Genomic DNA, 16,335 nt, shown 5'->3' with positions numbered 1-16,335 from the left:
TGAATCATGCGAATCTATTCCTGAAGACAAAACCATATTGTGTACAGTGTATGTTAGCTAACTTGACAATAAATTATTTTTTTAAAAAAACAAAAAAAAATGAAGGAAATCCTGCAACAACTCGTATTGTTTGTAAAAAGATAACAAATTTTCAGTTATAAGATGAATAACATCTGGAGATATAATGTATACCATGGTGACTGTAGTTAATAATACTGTACCACACCATTGAAATTTGCTAAGGTAGTAGAATTATTCTCACTAAAAAAAAAAGTAAACCTGTGAGGTGATGGATACGTTAATTAACTTGATTGTGGGGATCCTTTCACAATGTATGTGTATATAAAACCATGACTTTGTATGCTTGAAATATATCACAAAACAATTTTATTTGTCAATTATATCTTAATAAAGTTGGAAAAAGATATATGCCTTCTGAGGAAAGTGTAGCAACCACCTGTGGAGTATCCTTCTTCCCCAATATCAAGCCTGATTTTGATTCAAGTGTATACATCTAAACATAAATTTATAATTACAACCATTGCGAGGCATATTTGAGACCATACCATACAAATCAACCAGTAAAATCTAGACCACTTCAACAGATAAATTCCAAGAGGGCATAAACAAGAGGGAAAGAAATCCTAGAACTTAAAAGGGACTTTAAGCAGCAATCAATTAAAAAAATTTTTTTAATGTTTTATTTATTTCTGAGACACAGAGGGAGACAGAATGTGGGCAAGGGAGGGGCAGAGAGAGAGGGACACACAGAATCCGAAGCAGGCTCCTCCAGGCTCCGAGCTGTCAGCACAGAGCCCGATGCAGGGCTCAAACTCATGAAAGGTGAGATCATGACCTGAGCCCTGAGTCAAACGCTTAACCGACTGAGCCATCAGGTGCCCCTAGACAGCAATCAATTAATTGGAACATATGGGTATTTTGGGATTCTAAACATGAAAAACATGTGAACATTCTAAACATGTGAAAAACATGATAAAAAGCTATGAGGCAATTTGGGTAATTTGAATATTTGAGGATATAAATTTATTATTAATATTTTAAAGTAAAATAATGGTATTGTGTTTATTCTTTTAAAAAGAAGGTTTTTTGGAGCACCTGGGTGGCTCAGTCGGTTGGGCGTCTGACTTCAGCTCAGATCATGATCTCATGGTTTGTGGGTTCAAGCCCCACGTCGGGATCCGTGCTGACAGCTCAGAGGCTGCAGCCTGCTTCAGTATCTGTGTCTCCCTCTCTCTCTGCCTTCCTATGCTCGCGCTCTCTCTTTCTCTCTCTCTCTCAAGAATAAATAAACATTAAGAAATATTAAAAATAAAAGATTTTAAAAAGAAGGTTTTTTGGGGGTGCCTGGGTGACTCAGTAGGTTAAGCCTCTGATTTCAGCTCAGGTCATGATCTCACAGTCTGTGAGTTCAAGCCCCACATCGGGCTCTGTGCTGACAGCTCAGAGCCTGGATCCTGCTTCAGATTCTGTGTCTCCCTTTCTCTTTGCCACTCCCCTGAGCTCGCTCTCTCTCTCTCTCTCTCTCAAAATATTTTAAAATTTTTAAATAAATAAAAAGAAGGGTTTTTTTAAAACAGGCATACTGAAATCATATGATATATGGAATTTGCTCTGATATAATTCTGGTTAAGAGCTCAAAGTAGAATACAGGTGAACAAGACTCTGAATCAATAATCATTAAAACTGAGTGACAAATACACATGGTTTCATCACATTAAGCTGATCCATGAGAAAAATTGCCCATCTTCTTGGTCAAAAATGGTAGAAGGTTGGCAATTTCATATGACTCAGCCTAGTATAATGTTCTGTACTTTTGCCTACGGTTGGCTGATTTCCATAACTTAAGGTTTTTAAAAACTGGCACTTAATGTATCAGTTGGTTCGGTGGGTGTTTATTGAGCGGACATATGACCTGAGATTTCTGGCAGTGACCTCCTAAAACTGAATTCCTAAAAACGCAAAGGTAGAGACTCCCACAGATGCCACCCTGGGACCAATATTCAGAGCAAGGGTCTGGCTGCAGAGCCATGCAGCCAGCCTCTCTCTTGGCGTGTGTCCATCAGGTGAGATTCCACTTGCCCCCTTAGCAGAACTGGAAGGCAGCCACGGTGTCTTTACAGACAGCTGCCCTCTTGGGGGTAAGTGGGGCTGGAGGTAGTCTTTGTTTCTTGGCGTGACATCACTGGGTGAATGTATGGAGGTATTTCTTGGTTCTTGAGCTGATGAGGAACACTGGCTTCAAAGAAGAGTGGTCACCTCCTCTAGGGGAAGCCCTTGACCTTGGAGAGATCCCCAAGGAGAGGGTGAAGAGCCATTGGTAAACCTACAACTTGCACCCAGTTGCCTCCTAAAGACCTGAAATAGTCAATTCAGGCGTCCTACTTCCATATCCCAGCCCCCACAGGAAACTGAGGTATTCAGGGAACAGACGTGAAATTGGACAATTTGTCTAACAAGGAGCCTTGGGAATTGACTTCTCATTGGCCCAGAAATTGTAAATATTCCCTCTGTTCTTACAATTCATCCCCACCCTAGCTTGTCTTCTTTGGGCCAGGTGGATACCTACCTGTGCCTCTGTGAGGCATCCTCTTTGTCTCCAGGATCCGGTCCTCTTTGGGCAACAGAACCAGGCTCTTTATTGACTGTCACCAGGGAGGAAACTGAGCCAAGTTTGACTCATGCCTCAGTGATCATGTCAAGAAGAGAAAAGATAGTCCAGTAAGTGGTCTTGGAGGGTAGGAGGAGAGAGTGACAGAGAGAGAGAGAGAGAGAGAGAGAGCGCACGCAAGAGCGAGCAAGAGCTTGAGAGCCCTTGGAGAGAATGCACACGGTAGAAAGAGAGGACAGACACTGTGTCCTCAGAGAGTGAATGATTCTACCGGGCTCTAGATAGCACCTAGGTCACAAGCCTGAATCCAGTGACCACCCATGCATCTGCTCAATGTAGTCCGGCTGTGATGCTAAGCAAGCCCTTTCCAAAGCCCATGATTTGTAGCATTATCTTTTTTAAATGAATCTATAAATTTTATTTAAAAAAAATTACTCAGTGGGGCGCCTGGGTGGCTCAGTCGGTTAAGCAGCTGACTTTGGCTCAGGTCATGATCTCGCAGTCCGTGAGTTCGAGCCCCGCGTCGGGCTCTGTGCTGACAGCTCAGAGCCTGGACCCTGTTTCAGATTCTGTGTCTCCCTCTCTCTGACCCTCCCCCATTCATGCTTTGTCTCTCTCTGTCTCAAAAATAAAAAAACGTTAAAAAAAATAAAAAAAAAAAGAAAACTAAATTGAAACTTTAATTCATGTTGTTTGGGTTATTTAAAAAAAATAGTCATTGAAACTCTTGAGGTTTTCAAATTCAGTAGCTCAATGATAACTGTTTCTTTAGGCAGACAATTCTTTGAACTGGAGACTTTAAGTATAAGGAGTCTCACTTCTCCTGCAACAAGAATGAAGCATAATCTTAGTATGTGGACCTGCTTTCCCAAGCCCACTTGAGTATCTCAAAGAAGAAAGTGTTTCCACCAGGCTCTGTTGGAGTTTGAGTTATTTCCATCACTGAGCTTCTGAAGTCATTGGAAATCCCTAATCTTGCCCAACTGAGAAACCCTGGACACCAAGCTCTGGGGCTCCATGTGGGATACAAGCTGTGTGCTTCCTTGAGTGGAACTTCATTAAGATGATTAGGGAGCATGTGAGACTTCCAGTTCCAGAGACTTAAACTTTTCCCAAGAGTTGTGGAAAAACAGCAAGTGGCAGAATAAGTGAGTGAGAATTTGGTGGAGGATGGTACGGGGGCCAGGGAAAGCCAGAAAGAGAGAATGCAGAAGGGCAGCGTGGCTCAGTAGGAGGGCTGTGAGTTTTGGACTCAGGTGGACACGCACTGGAACCAAGCTCATTTAATAACTGTGGGAGCCTCACAGAATTCTCCATGCTGGGCCTCAATCATCTCATTTGTAAAAAGGGGAGCATAATCCCTTCCTCACAGTTTGTTGTTAGGACAACATGTCATATATGTAGTATGTCTACTATAGTGCTTGGCACATACTAGGGATTCATTAGGTAATATGAAATCTGAAGAAACATGGAGACAGGAAATGACGGGGAATGAGGGGTGGTGAGGGGGATTTGCATATTGGTTACCCTCCCCCCTCCAATCTGGTATAAAACATAATTTTAGGAGGGCAGTAGTAAATACAGCAAGACATACAGGTTTGCCAGAGAATCAGATTTCTTTCATGTGAAGGTAAACATTTGGATTTTGTTTAGTGGACAACAGTGTTTCGTAAAGTCTTTTGTGTAGATGGCAGAATTTCCAGGGATCACTGCCTGATTCAGCTGCATTTCCTGAGTACTTTTATAATTCTCAGGGCAATTTTCTATTATGTCCATTTCCGCATAATTTGATAAATGCCTCTCGAGTCTGTTTCCTTTATTAAACTGTGAATTTATCCATTCACTTCAGATTCTTGAAATACAGAGATCAAGAGTATAGGCTCTAGATTCAGACTGTTTGGTTTAGCTCTGCGACCTGCTGTCTTTGAGACACCATTTGATTTTCTTAATCTCCTTGTGTCTCCATTTCCTTATATGTGAAACAGAACCCGCCTCAGTGGGTTGTTGTGAGTAGCAAATTGGCAAAGAACTTAAGGGCAGGGTCTGGCATTATTGGAGGCACTCAAAATAAAAGAAAATTATTATTTAATCATGCACATATTGAGCAATTGTGTTTATGCCTCCTATATCTCGGATAAGATGCTGGGTGCAAAAATGAACAGACATACAGTCTCTGCTCTCATGTCTTAGGAGGGCAAGGTCTGTGTCTTTTCACATCTTTGTCCCACCACTCAGCCCAATCAATAATTGTTGATGGAATTGGTAGAATAAATGAGTGAATGAATGGGAAAGTGAATAAAAGTGATATGGTCACAGGTATACTTCATGAGAATTTATCTGGCAGTGACTTCAGGATGGTTTGGAAGACGGAGAATGGATGCATAAGGACTAACTAAGAACCAGAACTTGGATTAAGGCAACCCAGAACTAATGGAAGCCTTGATTTACTCTCAAGTAATGGCAGGAGGAGGAGGTAGATGGAAAACGACTAGAAGAATGGAACGTTCAACTTCTGGAAGATGTGGTGGCTCATTGATGAATTGGCTTTGGCAGTGGAAGCAATGAGGGAGGAAGAGTCAGTTTCGGTCACAGTTGTCTAGAAGGACGGTGATTTCATTCACAGAAAGAGAGGCTCTAGCAGAAAATAGACTTTATTTTTTTATCTAATGAACTTGCCATGCAGGATGGAAAAGAAAGGGCTATCACTGCTTATTATAACCATTCTATTCTGTGTCAGACACTGTAGATAATTTTATGTGCATGTCTCATTTAATCCTCGACCATTACCATCATTCCCTTTTGACAGAGACAGCGAGGTTTTAGTGGTTAGGCAATTCACTCAAGGTCACTTAGCTACCAGGTGGTGAGCCCAGGAACCATCTAGGTGTTTCTCTTTTCAAAGTCCTTCCTTGACATATCAGGTGACGCTGCCTGATGTTGACTGAGACCATACTGTGATGCTGAGCACTGCTTTGGTCACTTATCATGGGCTACCTCACTTCAGCTTCTAAGAAAACTCAGAGGTGGATATTATTTCTCCCAAGTGTATAAAGATACAGAAAAAGAAGTTTAGAGAAGTTACTAGTCACTTGGTTTAGAAGCCAGGGTTTTAATTCTAGTCCATCTGGATCCAATTATCTGCATGCTTCCCATCATTCCACTCTACATTCATGCAAATTTTCCAGATGAGTTGGCAGGCAGCAACTCAGGTCTGGGTGTCGGAAGCCTGGAGTTTTAAGTCTGAGAATCACCTCTGAAAACTAGCAGACCCTCTACAAAGAAAGTTTTGAAAACTTGGATCCTAACTTGGAGCTGAGGACGGTTTATGAAAACCCTGAAATAGTATGCGAAGTAATGTCAAGGTATATATTTTCGGGGGTGGGGGGTGGGGGAAGGCCTATAGTTTAGCAGAATCTCCAGAGGATCGTGGGACCAAAACTGTTAAGGAAAAGAGAGCCAAAGTGAGAACACTTAAGATCTACCCCCTCAGCAAATTTCAAGTATATAATATGGTATTGGTGCACATTAGATACCCAAATCTTACTCATCTTCTGCCTGTAAGCTTATACCATTTGACCAGTAGCTCCCTAGTTCCCCAAGCCCCTGGGAACTAACCACCATTCTACTGGCTGTTTCTATGAGTCTGACTTTTTAAAAAATTCCCCATATAAGTGAGATCATACAATATTTGTCTTTCTCTGGCTGGAATATTTCCACCTAGCATAAAGTCCTCTGGGTTCATCCATGTTGTCACAAATGACAAGATTTCCTTTGTTCTTGTGGCTGAATTTTATGTATATCCTACAGCTTCTCTATTCAGTCCCCATTGATGGACACTTAGGTTGTTTCCACATCTTGGCTATTGTGAATAATGCTACAATGAACCTGGGAGAGCAGATATCCATTTGAGATACTGATTTGGTTTCCTTCAGATACATACCCAGAAGAAGGATTGCTGGATCATATGATAGTTCTGTCTTAATTTTTTTGATTTTTTATTTATTTTTGAGAGACAGAGTGCAAGTGGGGGAGGAGAAAGACAAAGGGGGACAGAGGATCCAAAGCAGGCTCTGCACTGACAGCAGCAAGCCCAAAGCGGGGCTCAAACTCATGAACCATGAGATCATAATCTGAGCCAAAGTCAACCAACTAAGCCACCCAGGTGCCCCTCTATCTTAATGTTTTGAGGAACCTCCACACTCTTTTCCAAAGTGGCCACACCAATGTACCCTTCTACAAAAAGTGTACAAGGATTCCCTTTACTCCATATCATCACCAACAGTTATTATATATTGTCTTTTTGGTAAAAGCCATCTAAAAGGTGTGAGGTGATATCTCATTGTGATTTTTATTTGTGTTTCCCTGATATTGAACACCTTTTCATGTACCTGTTGGACATTTGTATCTCTTCTTTAGGGAAATGTCTATTCAGTTTCTTTTCCCATTTTAATCAGATTATTTGTATTTTTGCTATTGAGTGGTGTAAGTTCCTTACATATTTTGGATATATCCTCCATCAAATATATGGTTTGCAGATATTATCCCCCATTCCATAGGTTGGCTTTTCCTTTGGTTGATTGTTTCCTTTTGCTATAGTCTTGCCTGTTGATTTTTGCTTTTGTTTCCTATGCTTTTGGTGTCATTTATTTTAAAAAAAAATTGCTAAAACCAATATCAAGGAGCTTTTCCCCATGGTTCTCTTCTAGGAGTTTTATGGGTTCAGATCTTATATTTATGTCTTCAGTGCATTTTGAGTTATTTTTTGTGAGTGGTGTAAGATAGGAGTCTGCGTTCATTCTTTTGCATGTGAATATTCAGTTCCCACAACACCATTTATTGAAGAGACCATCCTTTCTCCATTGTGTGTTCTGGGCACCCTTGTAAAAAATCAGTTCACCGTCTGTGTATAGATTAATTTCTGACTCTTTATTCTATTCCACTGATCTCTATGTCTGTTTTTATGCTGGTACCATACTGTTTCGATTACTAGAGCTTTGTAATACAGTTGAAGTCAGGAAATGTGATGCCTCCAGCTTTGTTCTTTCTCAGGATTGCTTTGTGTTTTTTTTGCGGGCGGGGGGTCTTTTGTGGTTGCATACAAACTTTAGGATTGTGTCCTTTATTTCTGTGAAAAATGCCACTGGAATTTTGATAGTGATTGTATTGAATCTGTAGCTCACTTTGAGTAGAATGAACAATTTCACAATATTAATTATTACAATTGGTGAACACAGGGTATCTTTCCATGTATTTGTGTCTTCTCCAATTTCCTTCATCAGTGCTTTATAGTTTTTTGTATATAGATCTTCCACCTTTTTGGTTAAATTTATTCCTAAGTGTTTTACTTGTTTTGGATGCTATTGTAAATGGGATTGTTTTAATTATTTCTTTTTCAGATAGTTCATTGTTAGTGTATAGAAATGCAACTAATTTTTGTGTATTTATTTCATATCCTGCAACTTTACTGACTCATTTATTAGTTCCAACAGTGTGTGTGTGTGTGTTTGTGTGTGTGTGTGTGTGTGTGTGTGTGTGTGTGTGTGGTTTTTTAGGAATTTCTATATATAAGATCATATGCATGATTTTTTTCCTTATTTTATTGAATTATCTTTCTATAGCTCATTGAGCTTCCTTAAGACATCTATTTTTAATTCTTTATCAGGCAGATCATAGATCTACATTTCTTTGGTGTCACTTACTAGAAAATTATTGTGTACCTTTGGTTGTGTCATGTTTTGTTGATTTTTAATGTTCCCTGAAATCATGCATTGATGCTTTTCACATATGAAGAAGCAGTTACCTCCTCCAATCTTTAAAGACTGGCTTTGGGAGAAAAATCTCTCTTTTAACCCTCCCAGGGATTCTTAGGCTCTTCAATGGATTCTTAGACTTTTTCAATAAATACACCTGCTTCACACTTCTTGTTTCCTACAGTGGGTGGAGGGGACATTCTTAAGATTGTTTGCCTTCTCTTGATTCTGAAAAGCCAGGCCAGGGGCTGACAGCCTTCATTTTATTTTCCTTAGAGCGGTGCCCTGAAATGCCCAAGTTTGTGTGCTTTCTCTCAGTTCCTCAGAGTTGGACTGGTTTTCTACACTTGCCCACTAGCCCTCTGCAAGTGCCCACACTTGCTGCCCTTGGAGGCATACATGCACAGGGAGCCAGCCATGGCTTGGTTGGTGTTCCTGGGTGAGGCACACATAGCACTGGGAGTACCTGCTGGAGACTTGGGAGGGTCAACAGGTGAGAGGCATTCCCAGTGGTGTGTGGGCTGGCTTCCTGATGGAATCTGTGGAATCATTAGCAGGATCTGTGTCCCTTCAATGCATTCCAAGCCCTCCCTGCTCTGCTCCCAGCCTCTCCCTTCCCTCAGTCATGAAGCTCACCTCAGTGTTCTGTATGGGGTGAGAAAAAGGTGGGTCTCTTTGTCAGCATCCTGTACAGCTGGGGGTGCTCAGACATTCACTCACACACTCTCACTTTCCCCCATGGGAAAAATCAAGGGCTGAGGGTATTTCCTTGGCACTGAGCTGTGCTGCCTTGAGGGATGTGTGATATTGCTGAAGTGAAGCTTTCCTTCTTACCCCCTTCAAAGTGCCAAACCTCAGGTTGATTTTGCTCCAGTTGTGTGCTGGAACTTCCCCGCTGGACCCCGAACTCGTACACACATACTCTCGTTGATGGGTAATCGTCAGACTTGGTGTTCTTTGTGGGGGATAGAAAACCATTCTGACATCACCCAGAAAATGGTCATTAAAGGGATACAGGATTATGAACTGAGCACATATGATCATGTAATCTGTCCAGGTGTGTAAGTCTTCTCTTATGACTTTCAATAGTTTTAAAGTTTCAAGCTTTCTTTTCTACATTGTGCTTTTAAGAACATGAATTTACCTCTACGTACTGGTTTAGCTGCATCTCCTTTGATGAGGTAGGTTTTTTTAGTATAGTTGATACACAGTGTTATGTTAGTGTCAGGTACACAACATAGGGATTCAACTTCTCTAGACATTATGTTATTCTCACCACTGGTGTAGCCACCATCTGTCACCATACGATGCTGTTACATCATTGACTGTATTCCCTATGCTGTGCCTTTTATTCCTGTGATTTAATTCATTCCATAACTGGAAGCTAGTATCTCCCGCTCCCATTCACCCATTTTGCTGATTCCCCCCACCCTTCCCTCTGGCAACCATCAGTTTGTTCTCTGTGTTTAGAGTTCTGATTTTGCTTTTTGTTTGTTCATTTGTCTTTTTTTTAATTTTTAAAAATTTTATTTATTTTTGGGAGAGAGAGAGAGAGAGAGAGAGAGAGAGACAGAGTGTGAGAGGGGCAGAGAGAGCTAGAAGGAGACACAGAATCCAAAGCAGGCTCCAAGGGTCTGAGCTGTCAGCACAGAGCCCGACGTGGGGTTTGAACCCACGAACTGTGAGATCATGACCTGAGCCAAAGTCGGACACTCAACTGACTGAACCACCCAGGCGCCCCTGTTCATTTGTCTTTTTTAAGATTTCACACATGAGTGAAATCATATGGCATTTGTCTTTGTTTGACTTATTTCACTTAGCATGATACACCCTAGGTCCGCCCATATTGTTGCAAATGGGAAGATCTCATCCTTTTAAAAGGCTGTGTAATATTCCATTGTGTGTATCTATATTTATATGGATATAGATAGTTAGGTTTTTAAAAAAAACTATAAATATTACTGGTTTCAATGGTGATGTCTTCTTTGATGCATACATTATTTTAAAATGTGCTTTTAATATTTCCAAACATGTAGGAAGAAGTTGATTATCTGTTATTAGTGATTTCTAACTTTATTACATTATGATAATTGAACAGGCTCTGTTTGATATGTATTCTCTGCTATTAAGATTTGCTTTATGGCCTAGTTTTTACAGATATATGTCCTTGAAAATGTGGATTCTCTAATAATTTAATGTAGTGCTCAAATCAAGCTGGTTAATTGCATTGTTCAAATTTTCTATACCCTTACCAAAATTTTACCCCCCTAGTCTATCAATTACTAAAAAAGATATGACAAAATATCTTAATATGATATGATTTATCATTTTTTCCTTACATTTCTGTTAGCTTTTTTCTTTATATATTGTAAGTCTATGCTATTAAGTGTATATTAGGAGTTATTTGGGGTTTTTTTTTCCTTTTCTGGTGAATTGTTCCTTTTATTATTATATAATGACTTTATCTCTTTTAATGTCTTTGCCTTAAGTACATCTTATCAGTAAACTACTCATCTTCATTTGGGTTAGTATTTCTTCATATACTTGTATTATTCCTTTATAGCCAACCTTTCTGTGTCATTACAGTTTAGGTATATCTCTTGTACACATGAGATAATAGAATTTTGTTCCTTTGTCCAATTTGGGATTTTCTGTTTTTAAAGATTAGTTAAAGCCATTTAAACATTTATGCATTGACTGATGAATGGATAAAGAAGATATATATATACACAGTGGCATACATATACAATGAAATATTACTCGGTGATCAAAAAGAATGAAATCTTGCCATTTGCAACAATGTGGCTGGAACTTGAATGTATTATGCTAAGTGAAATAAGTCAGAGAAAGACAAATATCATATGATTTATGTGAGTTTAAAAAACAAAACAGATGAACATAGGGGAAGGGAATGAAAAATAAACAAAGATAAAAACAGAGGGAGGCAAACCATAGGAGCTTCTTGAATATAGAGAATGAACTGAGGGTTGCTGAAGGGGAGTTTGAGGGGGATGGGCTAAGTGGGTGATGGGCATTAAGGAGGGTACCTGTTGGGATGAGCACTGGCTGTTATACATAAGTGATGAATCACTAGGTTCTACTCCTGAAACCAACACTATACTGTATGTTAACTGACTTGAATTTTTTTTTTAAAAAGCACTCAGTTTTTATGCACACACACACACACACACACACACACACACACACACACACAGAGTCATTTAACACTTGTAATTACTTATATATTTTGTGATTTTTTTTTTACTTCTTTATATTTCCTTTCCTGACTTAAAGTAGTTTGATCAAAATCTCTTCAATTCTGTTGTGTCCCTACTATAACTTACAAATTATAAATTCTGTATCCATTATTTTAGTGGTTACACCGAAACTTAAATCATGTAGAAAGTCCAAAATACTCAATATTTCTCTTTTCCTGCAACTCAATACAGAACCTTTCAACTGTTATTTTAATTCCTCCTCTTGAGTATATGTAATCGTTACCTAATATCTTACTCCATCTTTTTCATACATTTTCTTCTTCCTTTTTTCTTCTCTTCCTCCTCCTCCTCCTCCTCCTCCTCCTCCTCCTCCTCCTCCTCCTCCTCCCTCTTATTATGATTTTAAATATTTTTAAGTTTATTTATTTATTTTTGAGAGAGAGAGAGCACAAGCAGGAGAGGGGCAGACACACACACATACACACACACACACACACACACACACAGAATCTGAAACAGGCTCCAGGTTCTGAGCTGTCAGCACAGAGCCTGACACAGGGCTCGAACCCACAAACCACGAGATCATGACCTGAGCTGAGGTTGGATGCTTAACTGACTGAGCCACCCAGGCATCCCTTATTATTATCTTAAAATTCAACATTTTATTTTTTCTGCATATAAACAAATTGCTTGGCTGTTCATTGCTTCCTGGATATTGCTTATTTTTAATTCAATTTGTTTTATCCTGAAGTAAATCCCTTAGTAGTTTTTTCAGTAAGTTTTCATGTATGGTATACTCTTAATCTTTCTCTGAAATGGGAATATCCATGGGAGGGTCCTACTACCAAACCTTGACATATGAGTTGCCGTAAACTTTTCATCAACGGTTCAAGATGTAACATGTTATACGTAGTCTGGATGGGAAATTGGTTGCAATCTCATGTGATCTTCCAGAATCATTTCTGTAGTATGCATGTAACTTCCCCTTTCAACACCTCCAGAGAAATGATACCCATGGAACCAAGGAACCGAACCAGTGCATTAGAATTCATCCTCCTGGGGCTTTCAGAAACTCCAGAGCAGGAGACCCTCCTCTTCGCTCTGTTCCTCTGCATGTATGTGGTCACAGTACTGGGGAACCTGCTCATCATCCTGGCCATCAGCTCAGACTCCCACCTCCACACCCCCATGTACTTCTTCTTAGCTAACCTATCTTTGGTTGATTTCTGCCTGGCCACCAACACAGTCCCCAAGATGCTGGTGAACATCCAAATCAGGAGCAAGTCAATCTCCTATGCCTGCTGCCTGACCCAGATGTACTTTTTCCATTTCTTTGGCATCGTTGACAGTGTCCTGATTGCCGTGATGGCTTATGACAGGTTTGTGGCTATATGTCACCCCTTACACTATACCGCCATCATGAGCCCACGCCTCTGTGGCCTGCTGGCAGGTGGCCCATGGGTGTTTTCCTGCTTCATCTCCCTCACTCATATCCTCCTGATGGCTCGTCTGGTTTTCTGTGGGAACAATGAGCTACCTCACTACTTCTGTGACCTCACTCCCCTTCTCAGGCTTTCTTGCACTGACACGTCTGTGAACAAGATCTTTGTGCTCATTGTGGCTGGGCTGGTGATAGCCACACCTTTTATCTGCATCCTGGCATCCTATGCTCGCATCATTGTGGCCATCATGAAAGTCCCTTCTGCAGGAGGCAGGAAGAAAGCCTTTTCCACCTGCAGCTCCCACCTCTCTGTGGTTGCTCTCTTCTATGGGACCACCATCGGGGTCTATCTGTGTCCCTCCTCTGTCCGCACAGCTGTGAAGGAGAAAGCCTCTGCTGTGATGTACACTACAGTCACCCCCATGCTGAACCCCTTTATCTATAGCTTGAGGAACAGAGATCTGAAGGGGGCCCTGAGGAAGCTTGTCAACAGAAAGATCACTTCATCTTCCTGACCACAAGGACACCTGGAAACTTCCAGGAAGTAGGATCTCAACATCTAGGGTCTTGGACACAAGTATGGAATTGCACAGTTTGGGAAAACAGCCACTTTGGATTTTGAATTGCAGAACTTTAAAAGGAAATCTCAAGATGGCCCTATTACTATGTTCTCAATTACTGGGACCAGTAAGAGTCCTTTTGGATATGTCTGATGTTGCCTTCCCAGGAAGATCAGTCTAGCCCTACCAGATTGGATTTGTCCTGATTCAAAATCAAGTTAGCTCTCCACAGATATTTAAGTATGTATTCTGGACTTGATGTAGGTGCTGGCCATGGAGTGGTGGAGTTTATAGTTGCATGTGGGAGAAGATACTGGGCACTAACTATAATAGAATGAAATACGCACATGAGGGCAAGGATAGGACAGAGTAGGAACACCCAACAGAGTCTGGAAGGGGGAATCAGGGAAGGTTTCCTAGGAGAGATGATTCTGCACCTCAAAGGATAAGATGATGTTTTTCAGGAAAATATGAGGAGAAAGAGTATCAGAAAAAGGAAAAAAAAAAAACCCAGTATGTGAAAAGATCAGAGAGCAAGAGAAAGAGAGAGAAAGATACATTTTTGAAGTGAAAAACCAGTTACGGTGAATGACTTGGGTCATGCCAGATCGAGGACTTTGGGACCAACTCAAGAGTTTTGCTTTTTCCAGAGAACCAGGCAGTTAATTGACTTCCAGGGACCAAAGTCAGGGAGCATGTGAATGAATCATGCCCCCCCTGCCCTTCACTCCTATTCTGTCTTCTGGAGGAAAAAGATGGCATGAGCTAGATAAAAGTTGTACAAGTCACAAGGGAAAAAATTCAGACCATGCATTAAGGAGATGAGGAATGGTATAAGGCTTTCAAAGAGAAAAATGCCAATCAATTGAATCATGATTGTCTAAGCCAGAAGGAAGCTAAGGCATATCTCCATCACCATATATATGCCTGCGGAATGCGTATGAGTGGTAACACTGCTTACAACAGAAGTGAGAGCTAGGTTTCTAGTTTTCCTTGTATCTCGTTATCATGTTTCTTTGCACTATCTCATTTCCCCATTCTATAGCCCCTATGAAAGCAATATGTCTCATTTATGTCTATTGTGAAGTAGTTCTAGTCTTTATACGGAGATTACAACAAAAATGGAATGAGCAGTGACTTTGGGCTCTATTTCTGGGCTGACTGAGCAGTGAATGGGGCCAACATTTTTCAAGTGGTGCTAAAGAGCTGACATTATCTTAAGTGGAATGACTTTGAATAATCACACATCTAGTTTTCTTATGTTACTTTCCTTCCAAGAGAATTACATTAGACTTTCTCTGTTGAACAAACAGACCACCAGACCTGGCCCTATTGTAGGCTGGAAAGATGATGCTTTCTGGGAATACTGTGGTGAAGAAAACTCAGAACTTAAGGCTATTGGAGTTTGCATTGGGCAACCCATCATTCTGGTCAGGGATTTTCTGGAATAACCAAAAACTAGGTGATGGCTGAACCACAGCTCTCTTTCCTTGTAGATCCCCTCCCTCCTCCTGCCATATGCATGCAAGTGGTTACAGTGATGGTTGGGAGAACGGATGCAAAGGGGAATGCCTGGTGCCAATAAAAACGTCTTAAGGTTCTGTCAGCCAAACTACCTCTGTCTTGTTTTATGTTAAAAAGTTAAGGCCTCACCTCCAGGAGAGATTTATCCTGGTAGTCCTGACAATATCAACTTCCAACATTTCCTGGCATCAACATGTGTTTAATTAATTCATTCAACAAATATTTACCAAGTGGCCTTTGTACCAGCTGTTATTCTAAGCACTGGCAATAGAGCAGTAAGCAAGACAGAAAAAAAAAAAAGCCATTTCCTATGACTGCAAGGTTTAGTACAAAGGAGATTTTTAAGGAGTGGAACTGTTCTGTATCCTGATATCAGAGCAATGGCTTTGAAGGTATGAAAAACTTTAAATAGTGTTCTATTTCCCCAGACCCCACAAATCTATACATGGGATGAAATTCCAAGAACCGTGCACCAGAAAAAAAGTTAATTTTACCAAAATGATTTTTTAAATAAAATTAAACACTAGAAAACAAAGCAACCATTCCCATTTCAGCAGAGAAAACAATAAACAAAGAAATAATCAATGTGCCAGATAATTACCAATGCTGAGAAGGACCTCAGAGGTATAATGGAGGGTATATGACAGAGACAGATGAGGGGGGTATTTTAATATGGGCATTTCTGAGGGCATTCTGTCTCTGTGAAGATGACTTCTGAGCTTAGACCTAAATCAGGCCAAGAAGAATGTATTCCTATAAAGAAGGTGGGAATAGTGTGTCAGAAGAGGGGAACTGGACACACAAAGTCAGGAACAAGTTGGTATTTAGTTTTAAGGAGATGTTTATGTTTTAAAAATGTATCTAGATTTGTCTAAACAAATTAGATTTTCAGGAACAAAATCCTACAAGCATCATATAACTTGGCTTCAAACAACCAACAGTTATTATCCTGTGATTTCTGTGGGTCAGGAAATTGGGAGTGGCTTAGCTCAGTGACTTGGCTCAGGGTCTCTGATAGGGCAGTAGCCACAATGTCAGTGGGGACTGTGGTCCTGTCCTGTCTTGACTGGATCAGGGGATCTGGTTCCACCGTCACTCTGAGTGGATCTCCATTCCTTACTGATCAAAGACAGCAGTTCCTGGACATTTGGATCTCTCCATAGTGGAGTGAGAGAGAGAGAGAAACAGAGAGGGAGAGACTGAAAGGGAGACA

General features: G+C 40.5%; 1 protein-coding gene across 1 annotated transcript; it reads left to right on the top strand.

Moving 5' to 3' along the window:
• Nucleotides 1-12,602: 12,602 nt before the first annotated feature.
• Nucleotides 12,603-13,553, top strand: LOC109254169 (olfactory receptor 24). The gene has a single exon (XM_019427865.2). The coding sequence runs from the start codon at nucleotides 12,603-12,605 to the stop codon at nucleotides 13,551-13,553; it is 951 nt and encodes a 316-aa protein (XP_019283410.2).
• The last annotated feature ends 2,782 nt before the right edge of the window (nucleotides 13,554-16,335 follow it).

The sequence above is a fragment of the Panthera pardus genome, unplaced genomic scaffold (assembly GCF_024362965.1).
Source record: "Panthera pardus isolate Hobbes unplaced genomic scaffold, ASM2436296v1 HiC_scaffold_8, whole genome shotgun sequence".
Lineage (NCBI taxonomy): Eukaryota > Metazoa > Chordata > Mammalia > Carnivora > Felidae > Panthera > Panthera pardus.
Note: the sequence above shows the minus strand (reverse complement) of the source record. Positions and strands in the feature narration are given on the sequence as shown.